This window comes from Lissotriton vulgaris, chromosome 2_1 (assembly GCF_964263255.1).
Source record: "Lissotriton vulgaris chromosome 2_1, aLisVul1.2, whole genome shotgun sequence".
Taxonomy (NCBI): Eukaryota; Metazoa; Chordata; class Amphibia; order Caudata; family Salamandridae; genus Lissotriton; species Lissotriton vulgaris.
The window spans coordinates 857318498-857344123 of NC_141687.1; the positions used below are offsets into that span (position 1 = coordinate 857318498).

Below are 25626 nucleotides of genomic sequence, written 5' to 3' on the forward strand. Positions count from 1 at the left end.
TCATCCGAGCATGGCGTTTAAGCACCACATTCATGCCCAGTGCCTGACAATCGGCTGTTTCCAGGTCAGATCTAAACAATTTTGCCAGACCCCAGCTTTACTGGATGGTTTGGTCTAAAGACACCCATAGGTCCCCTGGAACTGCAGGAAGGATTTGACCCAACAATATTCCTTAAAACTTGACCTTTAGCAACCTAAAAAGCAGCTGCTGTTGGTGGAACATAGAGCAACGCAGGCAGAAGAGAACATGCGCTTGCCAAAAGCCTCCATGTGTTTTTTAGATTCATGGCCAGGAGGGGTTGTGGGGACGGCGTTAGGTTTCAGCCTGCTGTTTGACTCCTCTACCACCAAACTTTCAGGCGTCAGGTGCTGAAAGAAGTCTGGATCGCCCGGTGCCAGTCTGTGGCAACAAGCTATCGGTCTATTGACTGGGGACCCAGAACATAGTTTTCCCCATGTACCAAAAGGATATCTGAAAAAGCCTAGTTGAATGCCACAAGAAGTTCAGGATGTATCTGGCCAGACTTAAACATTTCAGTCAGGACATCAGCTTTTACTTCGATGGTAGGGAGCTCCAGGTCAAAGAACGGCGCAAGGCCATGGAAAAAGAAGCACTACTCTGTGGAAGAGCAAGGAGGAGGGACAAGGACGGTGTCTGGGGAGGTGTCTAGATCACTGACATCCAACAATTCTGTATACCAATTGTCCCGGTACTGTGGGATTCATTTGTCACTTCATCATAGCCTTTTGTCAAAATCGACCCCAGAAAGCTGGTGTAAAGTATGAGCTTTGACTTGGGGTAAAGTCATGGTTTTTAAGTCAGGGAGAATTGCTATGAGCTGCGCTCCAATATAATCATAAAGTGACTGAGATTAGGCTGGCTCGGAGTTGGAAACCAGTAGAGATGGCTGATCCTATTCAGACGCGGTTACCACTGGCGCTGATGTCATGGGAATCGGTGCAGAAGTTGGCAACAAAGCTGCAGTGGATCCCGAGGTGAGTTTGAGCGGTACAGACATCGCCAATGGTAGAGCCGCCAGAGGGACTCCAGATTGGAGGCTTCTTAAATCCTTAGGGCCTGAAGTTGAAGGAGTAGTTTCTGTCCTATAACTCCAGTTCTGTAGTAGGGGTATCTCTGTTATAGTCATAATCTAGTGAATAGTCCCGCCCATGTGCGTGGACCCCGGCAATCAAAAATAATCTCTTAAGTTGTCAAATCATGCAGAAACTGCAAAGACACTTAAGAGATAATTTAAAGACAAATAATGCAGCCTATATCCACAGGCTACACTGTCCAGTACTTCAACTAGAAATTCCACCAAATAACACCACACATAATACAGCCTGCCCAGTTTCTACCATAGAGAAACTTGCCTCCCCCAGTAAAAGACTCTGGAATGATAGAGAGGAAGGCATGGACAGACAAGCCCCATAGGCTGCCATTATGTGGCTTAAATAGGATACTGTGCCTTTAAGAGAACTTTCCAGACTTCTCCCAGTATCCCAGAATGCATAGCAGGTCCCTCTACTTTCAGTTCTTTTTGAAGGCGAAGCACGCCAGACCTGTTGCATTCCTTACATGACGAAATATCTCCACCGGGGAGGAGGGCGGGCGCTTATGACTATAACAGAGATACCCCTACTACAGAACTGGAGTTACAGGACAGAAACGACTCCTTCTGTAGTAGGGGATCTCTGTGTATAGTCATAATCTAGTGAATAGAATGGCAAGCCCATCCCCACACCAAAGCGGCGGTGGAGAAAGAAAATAACGCCACTACTGTGCGAACAAATTCCGCATCGAAGCCTGCCCAACCTGAGCGTCTGCCCTGGCGTCAGTGTCCAGGCAGTAATGCTTAGCAAAGGTATGAACCGACTTCCAAGTGGCTGCCTTGCAGATTTCAGCAATCGGCACGTTACGGAGCAGAGCCGTCGTGGCAGCTTTATCCCTGGTGGAATGAGCCTTAGGCTTACCTCCTAAGGTCTTATTAGCCTTTTGGTAGCATAATTGTATGCAGGACACAATCCACCTAGAGATGGACTGCTTAGAGGTAGCAAGACCCGTCCTGACTGATCCATAATTAATAAACAACTGGTCAGACCTACGAATATCTTTGGTTTTATCCAGATAAAATTTCAACACCCTCCTAACATCCAGGGAATGGAGAGACCTCTCCGCTGGAGATGAAGGGTTCTGAAAAAACGTAGGCAAAGTTATGGTCTGGTTGACATGAAAATCAGAAATAACCTTGGGAAGAAATTTAGGGTGAGTAGGCATAACAACCTTAGCAGCATGAAACACAGTATAAGGTTCAGTACAACACAACGCCTGAATTTCACTCACCCTGCGGGCCGATGTAATGGCCACGAGGAACGCCGACTTCCAGGAAAGGTGCTGCAACGAAGCCTTATGAATAGGTTCAAAAGGTTCCTTCATCAATCTGGACAGCACCACATTCAATTCCCATGAAGGCGAAGGAAGCCTGACAGGAGGGAATACTTTCTTCAATCCTTCCAGAAAATCTTTGATCACAGGGATCTGGAAAAAGGAAGTCTGTGAAGGGCATTTCCTGTAGGCAGTCAATGCAGCAAGATGAACCTTAATGGAATGAACATTAAGGCCAGACTGCGCCAAATGTAAAAGGTAAGGAAGGATGACATCTTCCTTACAGGTCGTAGGGTCATGGTTCTTAGACTGGCACCAGATACAAAACCTCTTCCACTTGTAAGCATATGAAGTTTGAGTGGAAGGCCTCTTAGACTCCTTCAGAATGTCCATGCAATCCTCAGGCAGATTCAGATGACCATATTGCACTATCTCAGGAGCCATGCCGCCAAACTCAAAGACGAGAGGTTGGGGTGTAACATCCGTCCCCCGAACTTCGTGAGAAGGTCCGGCCTGCACGGCAACCGAATGTGAGGAAGAAGAGACCGGTGAAGTAGGTCCGTGAACCACCACTGCCTGGGCCACTCCAGGGCAATGAGTATCATCCGAGCCCTGGACCGGGCCAGCTTGATGAGCACCGCCGGAATCAGGGGAATGGGAGGAAAGGCGTACAGAAAGCTGTTCGTCCAGTTGATCCATAACGCATTCCCCAGCGTCCCTTGCTGGTAGTACCTGGAGGCGAAGTCTCTGCACTTGCTGTTTTCGGCGGTGGCGAACAAATCTACGTCTGGAGTTCCCCACCTTGCGAAGACTTCTCCTAGTACTTCGTCGTTTATGACCCACTCGTGGTTTTCCTGAACCAGCCTGCTCAGTGCGTCTGCCTGAACATTCTGCACACCTGGCAGATGGGTAGCCGTTATCGTCAGTCCTCTGGCCAGGAGCCAGTGCCAGATCGCCTGCGCCTCCTGTGACAGAGTGCGCGATCTCGAGCCCCCCTGCTTGTTGAGGTAATACATCGTGGTGGTATTGTCCGTCTGTACAAGCAGAGAGTTGGTCTGGAAGGACGGAAGAAAGGCCTTCAGTGCCAAGTGAACAGCTCTGAGTTCCAGGAAATTGATGTGATACGTGGCCTCCATCGGTGACCACGTTCCTTGAATCTGCAGAGTCCCGGAGTGCGCTCCCCATCCCAGGAGAGAAGCATCCGTCACGACAGTCTGCGTGGGAATGTCCTTGTGAAAGAGAACCCCTCTGAGGAGATTCTCCGCTGAACACCACCACTTCAGAGACTGAAGAGCATGCAGCGACAGTCGAATCTTGTCGTCCCAAGATCCTTTCCTCTGATCCCACTGGTCCTCCAAGCACTCCTGCAGCGGTCTCATGTGCAGCCGTGCGTGTGGCGTCAGGAAGATACAAGAGGCCATCGATCCCAGTAGAGAAGACACCGTCCTCACTGTTGTAGATGGAGTTGTCATAAGAGCCTGAGCCTTCCGAAGGAGAGATAATCGTCGCTCTTCCGAAGGAGACACGCTTGCTGACAGCGTATTGATGGAGGCTCCCAAGTACTGTATGCATTGGACCGGAGTCGGGACAGACTTGGCCATGTTGATGTGCAGCCCCAGCTTGTTCAAGAGAACGCACGTCTTCTGGAAGTGTGCTCGCGCTTCCGAGAAGGAGGATGCCTTGATCAACCAATCGTCCAGGTACGGGTAGACGAACACCTTGTTCTTCCTCAGGTGTGCTGCTACCACCGCCATGCACTTCGAGAATGTTCTCGGCGCAGACTTCAGTCCGAATGGGAGTACTGTGTATTGATAATGATTGGCGCCGACTTGGAACCGCAGGAACTTCCTGTGTTTGTGTGCAATGGGCACATGGAAGTAAGCATCCTGTAGGTCTATAGCACATGGCCAGTCTCCCTGTTGCAACTGAGGATAAATCTGATGCAACGACAGCATGCAAAACTTTTCCCTGCGAATCCATTTGTTTGCCTGTCGCAAGTCCAGAATGGGCCTGAACTCGTTCTTGTCCTTCTTGCGAACCAGAAAGAACCGGGAGTACAGACCTCTTCCTCTCTGAGACCGAGGTACGTCTTCTATCGCCCTTTTCCTTAACAGGATATCCGCTTCCGCCTGAAGCTCGCGCAGCTGAAACTGCGAGCTGACCGGTGGAATTGCTGGAGGAGGGCTGGTGAACCGAAGACTGTATCCATTGCAAACAATATTCAGCACCCACTTGTCCTGAGTAATTTTTCTCCACTCTGCCAGAAAAAATTGAATGCTTCCCCCTACCGGAGTGGGTAACAGATCCGGGGGAAGTAGGTTCCTAGGGCCTAGACCCAGCCTGGCCCTTGGGCGCCGGAGCCGACTGCTGGCCTCCTCTGCCCTTCTGGCGCTTCTGGAATGGCTTACGGAACTGTTGTTGTTGTTGCGAGGGTCCCGAAGCCTGGCCACGTCCTCTGCCTTGCCCACCGAACCGCCGTTGGAACGGGCGGTACGACTTCTTCGTGTCTTTAGGCTTCTCCAGGCCCACAGCCGTGAGCGTTTCGGCCTCCGCCTTCATGCGGGCCATCTCATCGTCCGCATGCTTCCCGAAGAGGGTCTTGCCTGAGAATGGTAGGTTGGCCACCCTCTGCTGTGCGTCCAGTTTCAGGGACGTAAGACGGAGCCAGGCGTGACGTCGTTGGTTAACCCCATGGCAAAACCCATGAGCTGCCAACAAGGACGAGTCCGCTGCAGCGCTGATAATCTGGTTAGCCACCAGCATCCCTTCATTCAGCACTTCCTGGAAGTCCTCGCGCTTCTCGCGAGGTAACAGCTCCGCAAACTGCTGGAGGGAGTCCCAGAGGGCACGGTCGTAGCGTCCCAACAGCGCCGTGGCACTCGCAGCCTTCATGGAGGTAGCCGATGTTCCACACACTTTCCTCCCTGCCGAATCCATCCATCTGGACTCCTTATCCGGGGGAACCGTGGATGACGGGGAGGTGGCATGTTGCTTGCGGGCCGCCGTCACAATTACAGAGTCTGGAGGGGGTTCCGCCCTCAGAAAGGCCGGGTCCGAGTCGGGAGCCCGGTACTTCTTCAGCAGCCTCGATGGAGCCGCCTTCGTCACCGCAGGGGTGAGAAAAAGGGCCATAGCTGGTTCCTCCAGGCCCGGTACCAGAGGCAGGAGAGGACGAGACAGGTGTTTTTGATGCAATGTCTCAAAAATGACTGAAGTTTTAGGAGTAGGCACCGTCAAGGATATGCCCAACTTCGCAGCGCCTCTTAAAAGGACATCATGGAACGCCACCAGGTCATCAATAGGGGACACCCTCGTGTCCGGTGACTCCGACAAGGTAGGAGAATAGTCCCTGGTACCAGAGGACCTTGTGTGGGAGCGAGATTCGTGCCTCCTATGGCGGCGTCTCGACCGCGTGGACGATCTGTGTCGCGATCTCTCCCTTCTCCCAGAGCGAGAGCGAGACCTGCCAGCCCGTGGCCGCTCCACCGGTTTCCGTGGTGGGGTCTTCCTTGGCTCCTCTCGAGGTTTAGGTTTTGGGGTCCCCTTAGGAGGTACAGGCAAAGACGGCAGCGAAGTGGACCTCGGCGGAGGAACCATCGGCTGCGGGGCGGGCCCATGCGGAGGAACTGGTGGCAGTGGGACGCCTGATGGAAGCGGAGGGTTGGGTGGAGGATCCTCTTTAGGAACAGGTGGAGGTGGCGACAGAGGCCGAGATGGCGTGTAGACCTCTGAGTACACCGAGCCCGGTGACCCCTTAGGCGAAGGGGGCTGAGATCCAGCCCCTTCAGCAGGTGATCGCTTCCTCTTGCGCCCTCCACTAGAAGCAGTCTGACTTCTGGGACCAGAATCCCTCTTGCGCCGTTTTGGAGAGGCAGAATGACTCCTAGACTCCGACCTCTCTCTTCTCGACGCTGAGCGTCGCTTTTCCGGCGTCGAACGTCGCCTCCGCGACTCCGGCGTCGAACGCCGCCTCCGCGACGTCGACCTCCTCTTCTTCGACGTCGACCTCCTCTTCCTCGACGTCGAACGCCGACCCCTCGACGTCGACCTCTTCCTCGGTGACGTCGTACGCCGCCTCCGCGACGTCGAACGTTCCGTCCTCGACGACGAGCGTCGATTCCTTCTTCTCGATGCCCTCGACGTCGAGGAGCCCCTCGACGCAGACCGGTGCTTCGACGGCGATCGGCGGCGACGCCTCGACGGCGAGCGCCGATGCTTGTCACTTCGTCTCCGACGTCGATAGGAAGACTCCGACGTCGACGAAGACGTCGACGGTGGCTTCGACGGAGACCTCTCCAGGCCCTTCGACGTCGAGCCGCCACGCCGTCTCGACCAGGAGCCCCGGGGAGAAGGGGAACACACCGCCGTCATCCCTCTCGACGTCGTCGTCGATGCAATCGACGTCGACGGAGACCGGGATCACTTGCTGGACTTCCTGCCTCTGGGGAGCCCCCCAGAGGCCTCAGCAGAGGCAGAGGGAACCTTCCCAGCCTGCCCAGACCCACCTGCAGCCTGCAGACGTCTCTCCTCCAGGCCAGAAAGCCTAATCTTCATCCTGTCCCTCAGAGTCCGAGCAGTAAACTGCTGGCAGATGACACAGTCCTCAGGGACATGATCCTCAGGGAGACAGACGATGCAGATGTCGTGTGGATCACTCTTGGCCTTCTTCCTCCCACATGCTGGACACTTATCAAAAAGACCAGGCATTTTAGAGCCCTAAAACGCCTGAACCAACACACAAAAGAGAAGGAGAACACCAAGAAAGTAAACTGAAACACTTTTAAAACACAAAAGTGCCAAAATATCCAATAAACCCTTGAAACAAGGGAGAACTCAATGCCAGGGTCCTGTTAGCAGGAGCCGGAAAAAAGAACTGAAAGCAGAGGGACCTGCTATGCATTCTGGGATACTGGGAGAAGTTCTGGAAAGTTCTCTTAAAGGCACAGTATCCTATTTAAGCCACATAATGGCAGCCTATGGGGCTTGTCTGTCCATGCCTTCCTCTCTATCATTCCAGAGTCTTTTACTGGGGGAGGCAAGTTTCTCTATGGTAGAAACTGGGCAGGCTGTATTATGTGTGGTGTTATTTGGTGGAATTTCTAGTTGAAGTACTGGACAGTGTAGCCTGTGGATATAGGCTGCATTATTTGTCTTTAAATTCTCTCTTAAGTGTCTTTGCAGTTTCTGCATGATTTGACAACTTAAGAGATTATTTTTGATTGCCGGGGTCCACGCACATGGGCGGGACTATTCACTAGATTATGACTATACACAGAGATCCCCTACTACAGAACAATGGTCCCAGAAATTATCCTTGTACTGTATGTCCTTATGGTTCATATGGGCATAGTCATCACAAGTCCTTGAGTTGTGTTCAAACTCTAGGCACCACAACCATACCTCGTGGGAGTCTGTCACAGTCACTTTTTTGCGACAGTCCCTACAAAGTTTAAATGTTTTTGTTTTGAAACGTGACCTATTTCCTTTGCACACTGGTAAGAAAAAGAGAATTTGGAAAAATAACTCATTAGGCAGCTTCTAAGGCTCTTGCAGAGCTACATTGGCTGCCCATAAGCAAGCACATTCAGTTTAAGGCCTAGTGCATTGCATTTAAGGCCATACATGGCAAGGGCCCACAACAACAATCGCAATTCCTCAGACCTTACATTCCAGGCAGATCACTTAGATCGGCAAATAGTGGCAACCTCGCCATCCCCAAGATTTCCAAAGTAAAATGGGGAGACAAAAACGTCCATTCCAGGGTCCGAACGGGTCCCTTAGGGGCAGACCAACATAAGAAGCACACCAGGGGAGTGGAATTGCACCGAAGAACTGCTACATGGTGTCATTAAAGGTGCGATTTTCTGAAGAGTCTATGGCAGTACAGAGAATTCACAGCGTGCTGGGACAAACAGCAGGGCTGATTTGGATTGAGAGGACATCGGAGAAACTAGACCTTTGTCTTGATGCTCTTATGCACCCTAATGCATTGTCTCTGGATTTTGAGTGGCAGGATGAGGTTGAGTTCCACTTGGTTTGCTTTTGTTTGTGTCTAGACTTTCACTTGGATTCTGAAAGACTGACGGGAAAGCGGACTATTTATGGGAACAGCAATGTGACAGAGCCAGCAACTTGGAGCAGGAATGAGGTCTGTGTTTGGACCGAGACCTCGTTTAGTGGTAATTTAGAGTTTCACTCTTCTGTCCAGGATAGGATAGGATAGGATAAAATTTTTAGAGCGCACTAATACCCAAAGGTGTCAAGGAGCTGAGCAGACGAAGGAAGAGAGAGATGCACTTGCAGCCATCTAAGATTAAAATAGCCATGTTTTCAAAGGTGTTCTGAAAACCGGCTAAGAGTCTGCATTGGTAGTGCAAGAAAAGCCTTCGGGTTCATAAGGGCACACTTATCACTGGAGTACAAGCATCATAGGCATACCTGGTGTGGGGCCATGACCCAGAACTGCTTCCTGCAGTCATGGTACACCTTGCATCCTGTAGTTTTTTAGTGACAACATAACTTCCTACCATACTGGGGAAAGTAATATGCAGAAGACAGACAAACTTGGCACCAGAGTTCCAGATCTACCTTGAATGGAGCAGAAACATAGGAACTGACGACAGTATACCGGAATGGTGCTTATATCCGTCTCTGCTCCATCATCTGAATGGCAGAACTGAGTCACTGGTAGCCATCATGGTGCCACCTACTGTAACGCGGGAGCATTGCTCAAGAATTCTCCTGAACCACTCTGGCGACTGGAGACATACTAAAGATGAGGAATCTGTCTTTAGAAGTAAACATCAAGAGGCAGGTGAAGGAGGAACCAAATCGGTTCACGGCCAAGAAGAGACCTTTGATTAAAGTTTGACTAGAAGGTCCACCTGCCTCCTTACCCTCTTGGAGCACTAAATAATACTAAAGAAATGCAAACATAGTTAACAAATTGGTCGGATGTATGAGTATCGTGAATAGACGTTTTAAAATGAATGCACACAAAGAGGATTTTAGCAGGATCCTTGTGCGATCTGGAGAAAAGCAACCTAGCCCAGTAAGGCATTGATGTGATGGCTGAAACATGTTAACCCAGGGTATACAATGGATGCTAATTTCCTTAGTGCACTCCCCCTCCCCCTGTTTTAACTCCATCAGGTTGCCCTTTGAAAATAACATTAACCCTTTGGACACCCTGGATTATTTCAAGTTTAGAATCACACCCAATATCCAAGAGCTCCCTTTGCTACCAAGGTTGATTCCGTCCAGATGCACTAGGTATCTGGACAATGACTATGATGAAGCATGCCACTTGGTATCCTAGTGGGTGAGAGTCCTTTTGATACCATAGGGGGATCCCCTTGGGCTGGTATAGAGAGATAGGCTAAGCATGGTAGGAGTTTCCTCCTGTTTTTATTTGGTTAGATGTTTGGAAGGTAAGCGAACCCTGCTTCTTGGAAAATAGTAGCAGTAAACATTAGCAAAAGCAGTCAATCACGGTCACAAAGAAGGATTCTGTCCCTCAACCAGTGCTCCCTCAACCAGTGCTCCCTCAACCAGTGCTACCAGACTCTTTGCTACCACCCACCGACCCACCTTGGTAGCCCTACTAAAATCAAAGTAGGTTCACTGAACAACTGTCTTTACATAGTGAAGTTCCTTTGGCCTTAATTTTTTAGGCCCTGGTGCAATTACTGAAAATTATTATGCTGTCGAGCAGTCCTGAAGGACAACTGTTTCCACGTATCTAGTCAAAAACTGCTTCGTACATCTTAATTCCCTTATAAAATAGTTTCTATTCATGCTTTCTTTTCCCTATTATGTGGTATTTTTAAGTCCAAGCTCTTCGGTCAACTGAACAAATTTAACAGCCTTCACTTGTTTCTTCCAGAATCTCAACGTAGCATTTCCTAACAGGCTGAAAATGATCCAAAATGTTCAATGTAGTAAGGGTAAGCAAGAAAGAATAGGTCACTTCTCGCCTTCAAAGCGCTCCACTGTTGCAATTTTGCCAAAGAATCAAACAAATGCAAAGGCTCCACATTACTCATTATATGTTTGCAATCAAAGCTCTTTTTCCCGCTTACCAACAGCACATACTTTATAAACTCCTTATTGCTCTCCGCTGACTTTCTCAGTTGCTCACCTTTTCAACCGCAAAGTTGAAAGAGTCCTAGCCTCTTGCAAAGTACTCTTAAGCAAGTTAAAAATTAATGCATAAAACTTTTTTCCTAAGACCCGGCTCCTTGGGTATGATATTGTCTCTAATCATCCACTGTAAACACTTCTGAAATTGTATGCTACATTGATACCCCTCACATGGGATAGTGATATCTTATGCATGCTATGATGCAACAGGACATAACACTACTAGAAAAGATGTATGTTATCTAAAGACCCAAATCCCAAATAATGCCACTCATGTACATTTCAAACCCACTACACTAAAATATTTAACATCTTGAACATTATAATTTCCTTGATCTAAAAAAGGCATCCCAAAACGTGCTTAAGGAATCTTCCAGGGATAATAAATATGTTATAACAATTTGTACAGTGCATATCTACTCAAAGAGTGTCCCGAGCTCAAGCCTTAAGGCACTGAATTAAAACCTAGCCAGAATATGTGAAAAGCCAGGTTTTAAGTTTCTTTTTGAAAGCAGGGATATCACTGGTTAGGCGAAGGTCTCTCGGAAGTTTATTCCAGTTGAAGGGTTCTCAATAAGAGAAGGATCTGCCGCCCATTCTAAGTTGATTGATCTGGGGGACTCTTGACAGGTAAGCAGAGGAAGAGCACAGAGTGTGAACTGGAATGTATTCATGAATCTTCTCTGAGATAACCTGCTCCTGAATCATGCAAGGCCTTATATACACTAGTACCATGGCCTTAAATTGCACTCTTTTTTTACGGGAAGCCAGTTTAGGGCCTTCAGATGGGTGGACATGTGGGATCTAGGGGGAAGATTGAGTAAAAGTCTGGCCACCGAATTCTGCACCACTGGAAGTCTGTTAAGGAGATACTCAGGGAGTCCGAGGTAAAGCGCATTCCCATAGTCCATTCTCATGATAATCCGGGCCTGGATGACCGTATTCCTGTCTGACTTAGACAGGAGAGGTAGGAATCTTTTCAGCATGAGTAGAGTGCTGAAACAGGTGCAGGCCAACACTTGTATCTGAGGTTGCAAGACGAGATTATCAAATGTGATACCTAGGTTCCCTACAGAGCTTTGGGGAGGGCGCATCCTTAGGCCAGCAAGGTTTCAAAAAGATGGGTGTGGCGGCTGCAAAGATCACTCCCTCCGTCTTATTCGGGCTGCATTTCAGTTAGTGCCAAGCCAACCACAGAAACACCTTAGCAATACATTGGTAGACGAGCTTCCCTTCTAGCTCCTCTCCCTTGCCACAGGAGAAGAGAAGCTAAGTGTTGACTGCGTATGAGATTACTTTTGCGCCTGTTGACTCTACCAATGTTGCTAGAGGTGTCAGGTAAATATTAAACAAAGTGGGGCTTAGGGCTGGTCCCTGGGGAACACCCACCGTCAAATTTCTAGTTTGCGATGAGAATGGGGGCTGCCATAGTTCTTAGCTTTGATTGCTTAGAAAAGAGGTAAGTCATTTCAGGGCGTTGCTTTTTATCCCTATTGCCTGAAGGCGTTCAAAAAGTTTTAGATGGAGAATCGTGCCAAAGGCTGCGGTTAAGTCCAACATGATCAGAAATGCCTTGCCTCCCTTTATCCAGGGTGCTTCCAACATGCTCTACTACTTCCAGAAGCGCTGTTTCAGTGCTAAAGTGAGATCGGAAGCCTGATTGACTAGGATGTAATCATTTTTTTTACCTCCAAGTAATGACAGTTGACAACTGCTTTCTCCAAGATTTTGGAGAAGGCAGGGAGGAGGGAGATGGGTCTATAACTTGCTGGCTGTTTCTGACCAGCAGAAGGTTTTTTTTTTTTTTTTTTTTTTTTTTTTTTTACAGAGGGTGCACTTTTGCTCTTTTCCAGTGTGCAGGGACCATTCCAGTTGCCAACAAGGTATTTAGTATATTATTTATTATTGGATTAATGCTTTGCTCAGCAGGTTAGTAGGACACGGATCTGATGGGGACCCCGACTTCAGGCTCCTGATTGCCATTAGTGACTTCTCGAGGGACAGTAGGTCGAAACTAGCCAGAACGGAATATTCAATGGAAAAATAGGACTGTGAACATGCATTTTCATACTCCAACAATCATTAACTAAAATAGGAATGGAAAATTCACCTTATCTCGTAAGTGGTGTTCTGCAGCTTCAATGTTCAAAGGGTCATCGAAATTCAAAAGATCCTGGAAAATAAAATAAACATGGATACTTAACATTTTACAAAGGAAATGGCCTCAGCTTGAAAATGAAAAAGCAAGCTATTTACCTGTACACTGTATATCTTTCATAGATTTGCATGCTTGAACCTTCCCAGTCGTCAAGGTGGGAGTGCCATGGAATTATATAAGGAGTACATAGAAAAGCATTGCACAGCAACGCTTATACAAGTGACATTGTTACCCAATTCACATAAGTTTAATAAGAAACAATCTTCAGCCAATCAGTAAGCAGCTCCTGAGGCCCCCATACCTTAGATTTCTCAGCACAGCCGTAAAGGTAATAAGAATGAGACATAAAAGGTACAAGCTCCTTCTGGGGCGGGGGCCAAGGGAGAAGATCATTTGTGATTCTATGAAAGTTAGCACTGCTGAAGAACTACAGTGTACAGGTAAATAACGTGTTTATTCTCCAATAATGAATTTTTCATATCAAATTTCCAAAGAAAAAAAACTTCACGCCTGATCTCAGGAACTTCACAGTGAGCCATTTATTTGTCCACTACAATGAATGTCAGGACTATAATTAACCCGACATGTTTCGGCCCCTCATTTTGGCATGCATCATAGATAGTCAGCGGGTCATACAATGTTTTTCAAGATGACACTGTCAGAGAAAAAAAGACAAATTAGGTGCCACCAGTCTTTTTTTGCAAACAGAAAATGATGAAAAAAAATTGATTTTCTCATGGATTTCGGATATGCAAGCAAATGTTTGACTTTGCATTTACCAACTATGGAGGCGGGCGACTGGTTGAGAAGTTGATTAATGAGAAACATAATAATTACACATTGTGTTTTACTGTAATAACAATGAGACTTGGGGAAAGCACCTTTGCCATATTGAAACATACAGTTTCAGATTACATGATCTCGCCGTGGATCGGCATGGCAACCTACCTAGGTTGCCTCGTTCCTCATCCTACATTCATAGTTCCAATATAAGAACTCCATGATCTACGTCAATTTGCAGTTATCATAAATAATCTCTTTATAAAACACAACTCACAATAGTTAATTTCATATCTAGGGACAAAAATAGTGAATAACAGATCCCTGCTATCCTATCACCCAGTTCAAATTCCATATACATTTTACTTTTTACAATTCAAAAAGTCCTTTCGTTCTTCCAACATTACACCACAATTCATTATTGAGCATTTATCCAAATTTGCTGATTCTCCAACTTTCTAGTTTCATTTTCACAAGTGTACAGCAAGGTCCTCCCCGCTGTTGAGTCCCCCCGGTGCCTTGGATTGCATGTCTACTATATATCGAGACTCTAGTCTTCTAAGCTTCTGTAACCTGTCCCCCCCCTCTTTGAGCATCTGGTACATGGTCTAAGCAGAAATACGTTTGGAAAGCACACTCAAAAAAGTGGAATCCATAGCTAGAGACAAACTTTTTAAGCCGAGACAGGAGAAATAAGGTAATGATGGAAGGTTTAGGCTAATAACCACTTTCTCTCAAGATGCGGGCACTTTAAGAAAAATTATGAAAAAACACTGGCACGTATTAAAAACCGATGCCATAATTGGCACAGACGTCCCCGGTGGCCCCATCGATTACTTTCAGGAAGGCACGATCCCTTAGGAATGATCTGGTACAGTTTTTTAGACTTAACACCAGTCAAACAGGGCACACTACAAGATGAGAGGCTTTTTCCCCTGTGGAAAATGTAAGGCCTGTGCCTTCAGTAAAAGGACCCTCTCTTACGAAGTGAAAGAAATAAAGGGGGGTGGGGAAGGGGGGTGGGGAGGGGGGGGGAATATACTAATTCCTTACCTGTCAAACAACTTTCGCAGTCTACTGTTTAAAGTGTCCATCTAGACTTAAATATATTGGAAGTACCATCAATTGTGTGAAATTAAGAGTTCAAGAACATGCGAGCCATCACGAAAAAATATTTTTCGGATCCGGTGGCACGCCATTTTTCCATTAAACACAGAAGCAACAGGGATCTGTTAGAATACTTCTGTCTAGACTGTGTCCCATATAGTCCTAGAGGGGGGAGACAGAATGTTAAAATTAAGAAGACTAGAATCCAGATATATAGCAGATCTAGAGACCAAATCACCTACCTGGAGGACTGAATAGCGAGGAGGAACTAGCAGTGCACCTGGGAAATTAGTTTTCTAATTGTATCTCTTTCGTTCTTTTTGTTTCCTCTCCATGAAAGTTATTATTTTAGATTGTTTTAGTAGAGAGAGTATACTGTGAGGACGTTTTGGTGGTAACCAACCTAGCAATGGACTGGATTGAGCCGATTGACGGCTAGATAGGTCCAAGTAGGGAGCTACTGGGGAACCAGGATGAGGAGTAAAAAGAAAGGGTTAATCTCTAGGTAAAACTCAAGTCCTAACTGTTATTGCAGTCCACTGTATGTAAAATGAATTTGAACAGTAAACGAATAACTGACAGGTTTATACTTTTAAGATGGCGGATGCCATTCTGCAAGGTTGGCCCACATTGTTGAATTGAATGTCAGATTAATGAATTTTGAATCGTGAATGGCGTATTACTGTAATTGGAACTGGAACTGTAAAAAAGAATTTTAATCAATCATGTTATGTCACATATAGGCACATTGAGGGTTATAGCAACCTCATAGGGTTGGAATTGCTGATCCAGGGCAAGATTGGAGCATGCTGGGCTAATGTCGAAAATCTTATTTTCGACACAGGATTAGCACGGGAAATTGAAAGAAATAGCTTAACAAAGGTTATAGATTTAGAAAAAAGCATTTGTATTGACAAAGTAACCTTTCTAAGATGGCGCGCATTGCAAAACATTGCGTTGTGTCCCCTCTTGGATCATGTAACCTATACTGATTGGTTTAAATGGTGCCGCGAAACGCTAAATCAAATTGACACAGAGGAAGGAGTTATCTCCGAAGCGCGTCTGTCTTTTGGTGAAATAAACACCGTTTGAATTTCCCCCGTGAGTGCTGTCTTCCTTCATACGGACCTGGGAGGATTGAGGAGCTCCCGCCAGTAGGATATATATATATATATACACACCTACTGGCGGTTGCCAGTAGGTAGTTCTAGTTATGACCTAGTTACCGTAGGAAAATCGCAATATTCTATTCCCAATAACTTTGGCGCCGATTGACTAATCTGCACGAAATTTTCAAAACTGGGGGCGCTCCGGACCGCTCCTTTCTTGAAAGTCTCGGGGAGTTTCGGCAAGCGGGGGCCGAGAAAAAATTACACCAAATTTGGCAAAAATGTAGCCCTTGGTTCAGAAAGATCCCTTTTTGTTAAATGGTGTAAATCCGTTCAGTAGTTGCTGAGAAAATCAAAATTGAATAGGTTTCGATATCTAGAGGCGAGCAGGATCCGCGCACCCTCCGGATCACGAGCTTAATGCTAATGGGCTGTCAACACTCCAAATCAGGAAGTGTTGGCAGCCATCTTGTGCCTCAGTAGAACCGAGGCACAAGAAATCAGGAAAACAAACGCCAAAAAAAGAAAAGAGGTAGGGTAGAAACACCCTGACCCCCTAGGCCTGCTTAGGGGGTCCCACAAGGAACCCAGGACTGAAAAAAAAAAAAGATATATTTGAAAAAAACCGGCAAAATGCGCTACGGATCCAGGCACGAAAAAAAACGCGCTTTTTTATTAATTATCTCCCGGGTGGCCCAAGTCCCGGGGGCAATGGTTATATTATACTGGGGAGCCCAAAGGGGCCCTCCAGCCCAGGGGACTGCCACCCCCAGGGCTAGTTTAATAAATTAGTGGGGGGGCTCAAAGGCCCCCCCAAGCCCCGGGGACCGCCACCCCAGGGGCTTCTATAAAATATTTGTGGGGGGCACATGGCCTCCCTGCAGCCCCGGGGACCGCCACCCCCAGGGCTTGTTAAAAAAAAAAAAAAACTACCTGTGTGCGGAGGTTTGAACCCCCCCACACGCCCCAGGGGACCACCCCCACCCCCCCTGGGGCAGGTCTCTGGCGCATACTGGTGGTATCTGGTGGGCTAGTTGGGTCCCCAGGGACCCTCAGGACTGAAAAGGAATTCCCCAACTTAAAACACGCCATACGGCGTGTCTGCAGACATGTCACCTCAGGCCCCGCCCCCTTCCTTTACCATTGTGCAAGCGCGCCCCCTGGCGAGTTGTAAGTTGGGGAATAAAACTAGTTACTTACCTGTACACTATGGTTCTCCAGTATTATCTTTCATAGATTCATATGCTTGTATCTTCCCCGTCGTCATGGTGGGAGTCTCCCGGCAAAAGAATAACCATAGCAGTAGAAGAAAAAACGACCTGGAAACCATTGAGTAGTGAAACAATAGGTAACCTCTCCTCCTCATTATGTGGCCCAAACTACAGCCAATCAGCTGCCAGCACCAGCCTACACCATTCCCAGCAGAGCCACCATACCCAAGATTTCCAACAGCCCAAGAGTGAGCTTTGTAAGAAACCAGAGATAAAAGGTGGTCTACCTAGCAGAAACGGGGAGGCGGGCGGGCTCATGTGAATCTATGAAAGATAATACTGGCGAACCATAAGTAACTATTTTTTTCTCCAGTATTCAATCTTTCATAGATTCACATGCTTGTATCAGAATAGATAGCAGTCCTTTTTGCAAGAGCGTTTCTGGGCTAGACCCTCTTATTTCTCAGGGCGGTGTGCCATACGCATTTTTTTTTTTTTAAAGACTCATTAAGTATCAAAAGGCATTAAACACCATTTGTAATTAAAAACGTTTGTGCATGAACAACATTACAGAAAACAACAGTAAATTAATAAACATGTACCTTATTTAAAAAGATGTCGCAGAACTGCTTGTCCCACTGCTGCATCTGCTTTCCATGCTGTGTCCAGACAGTAATGTTTGGTGAATGTATGAACATTCGACCAAGTTGCTGCTCTGCATATGTCTGGAAGGGATACACCAGCGAGCAATGCAGATGACATTGCCATTTTCCATGTATCGTGAGTCAAGTCAAGTCAAGTCAAGAAATTTGTATAGCGCGCTACATACCCAGAGGGTCTCAAGGCGCTAGAGGAAGGGTGGGGAATTACTTGTCGAATATCCACGTTTTGAGTTGCTTTCTGAATGCTAGGTGGTTCTGAGTAAGGCGAAGGTGAGTGGGAAGTGAGTTCCAGGTTTTAGCTGCCAGGTAGGAGAAGGATCTACCTCCCATGGTGGTTTTGTTGATGCGAGGTACAGTGGCAAGGGCTTGGTTGGAGGATCGTAGTTGGCGGGAGGGGATGTAGAAGGACAGTCGTGTGTTGAGGCATTCGGGTCCAATTTCGTAAAGTGCTTTGTGTGCGTGGGTTAGGAGCCGGAAAGCAATCCTCTTATTGACGGGGAGCCAGTGGAGGTTTTTCAGGTGACCAGAGATGTGTTCATTACGCGGGATGTCTAATATGAGCCTGGCTGAAGCATTCTGGATGCGTTGGAGTTTTTTCAGGAGTTTTGCTGTGGTACCGGCGTATAGGGTGTTTCCGTAGTCCAGGCGGCTCGTGACCAGTGCGTGGGTGACCGTTTTTCTAGTTTCGGTGGGGATCCAGCGAAATGTTTTTTTGAGCATTTAAAGAATGTTGAAGCAAGATGAAGAAACGGCGTTGACTTGTCTGTTCATCGAGAGTGAGGAATCCAGGATGACGCCCAGGTTCCGTGCGTGGTCCGTCGGGATGGGTGCTTTTCCAAGGGCCTCTGGCCACCAAGAGTCATCCCAGGCGGAGGGAGAGGTGCCTAGGATGAGGACTTCGGTTTTGTCTGAGTTCAGTTTCAGACGGCTGTGCTTCATCCATTCGGCTACTTCTTTCATTCCTTCATGCAGGTTGGTTTTGGCAGTGTTAGGGTCTCTGGTGAGTGATAGGATCAGTTGGGTGTCATCGGCGTAGGAGATGATGTTGAGGTTGTGTTGGCGTGCGATGACCGCAAGGGGGCTCATGTATACGTTGAAGAGGGTGGGGCTGAGTGAAGATCCTTGTGGTACGCCGCAGATGACTTCAGTGGCCTCTGACTTGAATGGTGGAAGGCGGACTCTCTGGGTTCTTCCGGTGAGGAACGAAGTGATCCATTCCAGTGCTTTTCCTTGGATTCCGACGTTTCTGAGGCGCTGTAAAAGGGTGCTATGACAGACCGTGTCGAAGGCTGCGGAGAGGTCGAGGAGGATGAGGGCGACTGTGTCTCCATTGTCCAGTAGAGTTCGAATGTCGTCTGTTGCTGCGATGAGGGCGGTTTCGGTGCTGTGTTTGGCTCGGAAGCCGGACTGTGAGGGGTCGAGGGATTTGTTGGTTTCGAGGAAGGCGGCGAGCTGGTTGTTGACCGCTTTCTCGATGACTTTGGCCGGGAATGGAAGGAGCGAGATAGGGCGGTAGTTTTTGAGTTCGGTGGGGTCAGCTGTAGGTTTCTTCAGGAGGGCGCTGAGTTCGGCATGTTTCCAACTTTCCGGGAAGGTTGCGGAACTGAAGGAGCAGTTGATGACATCTCGGAGGTGCGGTGCTATAATGGAGTCTGCTTTGTTAAAGATGTGGTGAGGGAATGGGTCTGTGGGGGATCCTGAGTGGATGGAGTTCATCAGACGGATGGTGTCCTCAGTGGAGATTGGGTTCCAGTCATTGAGGATGTTCGAGGGGGGTGGGGGTCCTGCAGAGGGTTGGGTGGGTTGGTCTTCGGGTCGGTTGTCGAAGCTGTTGTGGATGTCTGCAATTTTGTTGTGGAAGAATGAGGCTAGTGAGTCGCAGAGGGCTTGAGAGGGGGTGATGTCGTTGGAGTTGGCTGAGGGGTTGGTAAACTCTTAGACGATGTTGAATAATTCCTTGCTGTTGTGGGCGTTGTTATCTAGTCGGTCTTTGAATGCGGCTTTCTTGGCGGACCGGATAAGTTGGTGGTGTATGCGGGTGGCGTTTTTGAATGCGTCCTTGGTGCTGGTGTTTGGATCTTTTTTCCAGGCCTTCTCAAGGGAGCGACAGAGTTTCTTGGATTTCTTAAGATCATCGTTGAACCAGGAGGCCTTCTTGCTGTTTAGTTTGAAATGTCGTTTTTTCAGTGGTGCTAGGATATCGGCGCTGTTGGATAACCATAGGGTGAGGTTAGTGGCTGCTTGGTCGGGGTTTGAGGGGTGGGTAGGGGGGTTTTGAAGAAGCGATGAGGAGATCTGGTCGGTGGTGATTTTGTTCCAGTTTCTACGCAGAGTGGGTTGAGGATGGTTGTTGGTAGGGGTCTTGTTGTAGGTAAAGTGAACGCAGCTGTGGTCCGTCCAATGGAGAGTTGTGGTGTGGCTGAAGGAGACATGTTTGCTGGAGGTGAAGATAGGGTCGAGTGTGTGACCTGCGATGTGGGTGGGGGTAGTGACAAGTTGTTTAAGTCCGAGGTTGGCGAGGTTGTCCAAAAGGGTGGTGGTGTTGCGGTCGTTGTTATTTTCAAGGTGAAAGTTGAGGTCACCCAAAAGGATGTAGTCCTCGGAGGGGAGCGCGTGTGGGGTGATGAAGTCTGTGATGTCTTCACTAAATTGTGCGCGGGGTCCTGGTGGCCTGTAGAGGAGGGTGCCTCTGAGTGTGGTCTTGGGGTCGATGTGGATCTGGAAGTGAAGGTGTTCAGAGTTGGCGAGATTGACGTCTGAGCTGGTTGAGATGTGGATGGATTTCTTATGGACGATGGCGATGCCTCCTCCTGTTTGGCCGGTACGGTCCTTGCGAATGATCTTATAGCCCTCCGGGATGGCAATGGTGATGTCTGGGGCTGATGTGGTGTTCATCCATGTTTCTGTTAGGAAGGCGATGTCCGGAGAGATGGTGTCTAGTAGATTCCAGAGGTTGATGGCGTGCCTGTGGACCGAGCGGGTGTTGAGCAGGATGCATTGTAGGTGGTTAGGGTCGGATATCTGTTGTGTGTTCGTAGATGAGGAGTTGTTCTTGGTGCCGTCGAACTTGCAGGAGTAGCAGGACAAGGGACCATGGAGGTGTCCGGGAGCGGCTAGGACGCAGTTGGGAAGTCGGCCGGGGTTAAGGGCTAGGAGGTTGGTGGTGTCGTAGGTAATGCGGGAGTGCTGGGAATTGCGAGGGCCTGGGGCTCTGGCGCTGGGCGCGGTCCAGGCGCGGACGGGCGTAGACGGGCTTACCTTTGGCGCACCTTCGGCGCAACTGGGGCGCGGCCGCTGCGCGTGAACGCTGCACGAGAAAGCATCTGTCATAAATGGTTGGTGGGGGGGAGGGGCGAGGGAGGGTCAGCAGGGAGGCGGGATCGAGCGGACAGGACGGGCTCTGAGGCACAAACAACAAACAAAATGGAATCCGAGTCCAAATTGCAACAGGAAGGGGCACACCGAGTGAATGGTGGTTCCAATGCTTTTTTAAAATTAATGAGGAGCACTCGGCAATGTAATGTTTACACAGGCGCTATGTTAAGTAGCAGCTGGCGCACACAACAGCTGGGTATGCGCGTCTGAGTCAAGGGAAATGCAGAAATCGGGAGAGCGCTATGAATGGGTTAATATACCCACGCTTATGGCTTTACTCGGCAGAGCGCTATAAATAGAATACAAAGCGCACGCTCGTGGCTTCAATCTGCAGAGCGCTATTAATAGAATACAAAGCACACGCTCGTGGCTTCAATCGGCAGAGCGCTTTAAATTAAATAATATGCACAGGCTTGTGGCTTCAGTGAATGCAATGACAAGGCAAGTAGCAAGATGTAAATAAAAGTATTGCAGGCAAAGCAGCGAGAGTATTAACTATACCAGCAGGAGCAGGAAGCAGGGAGCGACCGCTTCTGAGAGCGTCAGGACGGTCACGGCGCTTCTGGGGGAGGGGGTTAGGCTATGTAGTTCGTGGGAGGGAGGGTCAGCAGGGAGGCGGGATCGAGCGGACAGGACGGGCTCTGAGGCACAAACAACAAACAAAATGGAATCCGAGTCCAAATTGCAACAGGAAGGGGCACACCGAGTGAATGGTGGTTCCAATGCTTTTTTAAAATTAATGAGGAGCACTCGGCAATGTAATGTTTACACAGGCGCTATGTTAAGTAGCAGCTGGCGCACACAACAGCTGGGTATGCGCGTCTGAGTCAAGGGAAATGCAGAAATCGGGAGAGCGCTATGAATGGGTTAATATACCCACGCTTATGGCTTTACTCGGCAGAGCGCTATAAATAGAATACAAAGCGCACGCTCGTGGCTTCAATCTGCAGAGCGCTATTAATAGAATACAAAGCACACGCTCGTGGCTTCAATCGGCAGAGCGCTTTAAATTAAATAATATGCACAGGCTTGTGGCTTCAGTGAATGCAATGACAAGGCAAGTAGCAAGATGTAAATAAAAGTATTGCAGGCAAAGCAGCGAGAGTATTAACGATACCAGCAGGAGCAGGGAGCAGGGAGCGACCGCTTCTGAGAGCGTCAGGACGGTCACGGCGTTTCATGCTGAGAGGTCTTCCTGCTTTCTCTAGACAGAAGACGATGGCGGATGCAATCCATCTAGAGATAGAGGATCTTGAAAGAGCCAAACCTTTTCTAGGTCCTGAGTAAGCAACAAACAATTGGTTTAATTTGCGAAAAGGTTTTGTCTTTTCAATATAGAATTTTAGACATCTGCCTATGTCCAAAGTATGGAGAGCTTTTTCTGCCGCTGTAGAAGGATTCTTGAAATATGTAAGCAGAATCACCAGTTCATTTAGATGAAATGAAGAAGGTATTTTAGGAACACATTTTGGATTAGTTCTTAACAGCACCTTATCTGATCTGAATTGTATGAAGGGGTCTTGTATTGAAAAGGCTTGAATTTCACTGACTCTCCTGGCTGATGCGAGTGCCAGGAGTAATGCTACTTTCCATGACAGGAATTGCAACTCTGATGGATTGGCTCAAAAGGTGCTTTCATGAGTTGCGACAAGACCGTGTTGAGCTGCCAAGGAGGTGGAGGACGTTTTATTGGAGGAAACTTTCTGAATAACCCTTTTAAAAATTCTTTAATTAATCTTAGAGACCAAAGAGATGGACATCCTGGAGATCTTCGATATCTGGATATTGCTGCTAAATGGACTTTAATTGATGAATGCGAAAGTTCTGAACTGGCTAATTCAGCAGATAAGGATGATTTGCTCAGGTGGAGAAGAAAAGGGATGCACCTTATGAGCAAGGCACCAATTACAGAATCGTTTCCATTTTGCAGTGTATGTCTGCAGAACTTTTCAATATTTCGCAACATTCCTGAAGGATATCTAGTGACTGGAATTCATGCTCAAAAGATTCCAAGCCAACAATTTTAGAGAGGTCAATTGCGGGTGAAGTACTTGGCCTCTGTTCATGGAAATCAAGGTTTTGGTTATTGGGAACTGTATCCATGGCTCCACTGACAATTGTTCTGTATACCAAAATTGTCTCTGCCAGGCTGGGGCTATTAGAATTATTTGGCAAGGTTCCGCTCTCATCTTTCTCAATATTCTCGGAATTAGAGGAAAAGGAGGGAAGGAATAAGCGAACATCCCTGTCCATCGGAGATGAAGAGCATTCCCTCTCGAACCCTTCTGAGGGAACCTGCTGGCATAATGCTTGCATTTTTCGTTGCTCCGAGTTGCAAACAAGTCCAAACTTGTTTGCAACTCTTGGAAGATCCGATTCAGTTGGTCTTGATTTAACTCCCATTCGTGGCAAATGTCGGAAGATCTGCTTAAAAGATCCGCTCTTGTATTGTCTATGTCTGAAACATGCTCCACTTGCAGAGCTATGTTGTGGCGAAGAAGCCAAGTCCAAATTGTTTGTGCCTGTGCCGGTAGGGGCTTTGATCTTGTGCCACCCTGATTTCGAAGGTATAACATTGTAGTAGTGCTGTCTGAAGGCCCAGGTAAACTGCTTTCAATTCCAAGAGATTGATGTGAAGTTTTGCCTCTTGAGGAGACCAAAGGCCTTGAATCTCTCGGTCTTGCAGGTGTGCTCCTCAACCTCGCAATGAAGCGTCTGATGTCATGACGTAACTTGGAGATTGAGGTTCGAATAACAGGCCCTTTGTCAGGTTTCTCCTGATACCCCACTATGACATTGCTCGTTTGATTTGACAGGTTATGACCAGCTTGTCGTCAAAGGAACCTAGAGCTTGAACCCATTGTTTGTCTAGGGCCTCTTGCAGCGGTCTCATATGTAAACAGCAGTTGGGAATCAATGGGATACACGAGGACATCATTCCCAGTAATGATTTGAAGATCCTGATGGAAGTGGACTTTTTTGATGCCAGAGATGCTGTCAGATGTAGGATTTTCGTTACGCGTTCCTCCGATGGAAACGCTTTTACTTCCTGAGATTTTAATATTGCTCTGAGGAATTGCAGTTAACGTGTCGGATGAAGAAATGATTTTTCTTTGTTTATCCGAAGGCCTAATCTTTGAAAGAGGTCCATACAAATCTGTAAAGACTCTTGCGTTGCTTGGTACGATGGCCCTTTTATCAACCAGTCGTCCAAATAGGGAAAGATTTGGAGACCTTGCTGCCTTATATGTGCTGCTATCGGAGCCATGCATTTTGTGAAAACTCTTGGGGCAGACCTCAGGCCGAAAGGCAACACTATGAACTGGTAATGACGCCCCGCCACCATGAATCAAAGATACTTTTTGTGCTTTATGTGGATCGGAATATGGAAGTATGCATCCAACAGGTCTAGAGAGACCATGTAGTCTCCTTTGCGAAGCAAGAGAAGAATTTCCTGTAGGGACAGCATGCGGAATGAGATTTTCTTTATGTATTTGTTCAGATCTCTGAGGTCCAGTACCTGCCTCCATTTGGAAGATTGTTTCTTCTTTATTAGGAAGAAGTGCGAATATAAGCCTGTCCCTTGCTGGCCTGATGGGACTTCTTCTATCGCCCCTTTCAATATGAGGGATAAAATCTCTGCTTTGAGTGCTGCAAGATGTTGTTAAACTCTGCAGAGAGGTGGGCGATTTGGAGGTTTTTGTGAGAACTCCAGGGTGTGACCCTGTGTAATGATGTCTAATACCCATCTGTCCGATGTTATGGACTGCCAATGTGGTAGAAATTAAGAAAGGTAATGGAATTGATCGATCTGAAACAGTGTCGGAGGCGCCTGAAGAATATCACTGTCTGCGACCTGAGTCTTGCTTTCCTCTGGCAGCAGATTTTCTCCTTCCTTGTTGTTGAAAAGAAGTATTCGAGGATCGATACTGCTGGTTGGAGCAGTACCGACGGTACCCCTGCTGATTGTATGGTTGGTACCTATTAGATTGATAGGAGGAGCATTGTTGAAAATGTCCTCTGGATCCTCTGCCGCGAAATAACTGGTGACGGCCTTGCTGCAACGATCCCAAAGATTTAGCAGAATCGGTATCTGCTTTTATTCCTTGGAGTGCCTCATCGAAATGTTTACCAAAGAGGCTTTTGTCATCAAATGCCATGTCCAAGATTTTAGACTGGACTTCGGGTCTAAAGGAGGTTGACTTGTGCCACCCCTGTCTCCGTAGGGCTACCGCTCCAGCCATCTGACGGAAAGCTATAGACGTTATGTCCATTGCTATGTCTATGGACTCAGGCGCTGCCCTGGCTCCATCCTGCAAAATCGTATTTGCTTCCTCTTTCTTATCCTCCGGGAGATGCGACAGGATTGGCGCGATGTCAGACCACATTTGTCTATTAAACTGGCTCAGAAGTACCATTGCGTTAGCCGCTTTGATTGATGCTGCTGCCATGACTGCAAAGCGTTTGCCTATACCGTCCATTCTCTTGCCCTCCTTATCAGGAGGTGCCATGCATGTTTGCATCGGATTTTTGGAGCGCTTTCGCGCTGCTTGGGCCACAACCGACTCCGGACGAGGATGACCGATAAGACATGCCGTAGCAGTTTCTGGAGCGTGGTATTTCTTATCCAGCTTAGGTATTGAAGCTGGAACTGAAGCCGGATTTTTCATCATCTTGATTCCTTCATCCCAGATAT

At 47.7% G+C, this 25626-nt stretch overlaps 1 protein-coding gene across 2 annotated transcripts in view; it reads right to left on the minus strand.

Annotated features, from left to right (window-relative positions):
• The window catches only part of UBE2F (ubiquitin conjugating enzyme E2 F (putative)), a 1298841-nt gene that overhangs the window by 178273 nt on the left and 1094942 nt on the right, over window positions 1–25626 (minus strand). For both annotated transcript variants that reach the window (XM_086956339.1, XM_086956340.1), the window contains one exon: window positions 12639–12701. In XM_086956339.1, the coding sequence (XP_086812465.1) occupies window positions 12639–12701 (63 nt within the window). The remainder of the gene's footprint in view (window positions 1–12638; window positions 12702–25626) is intronic.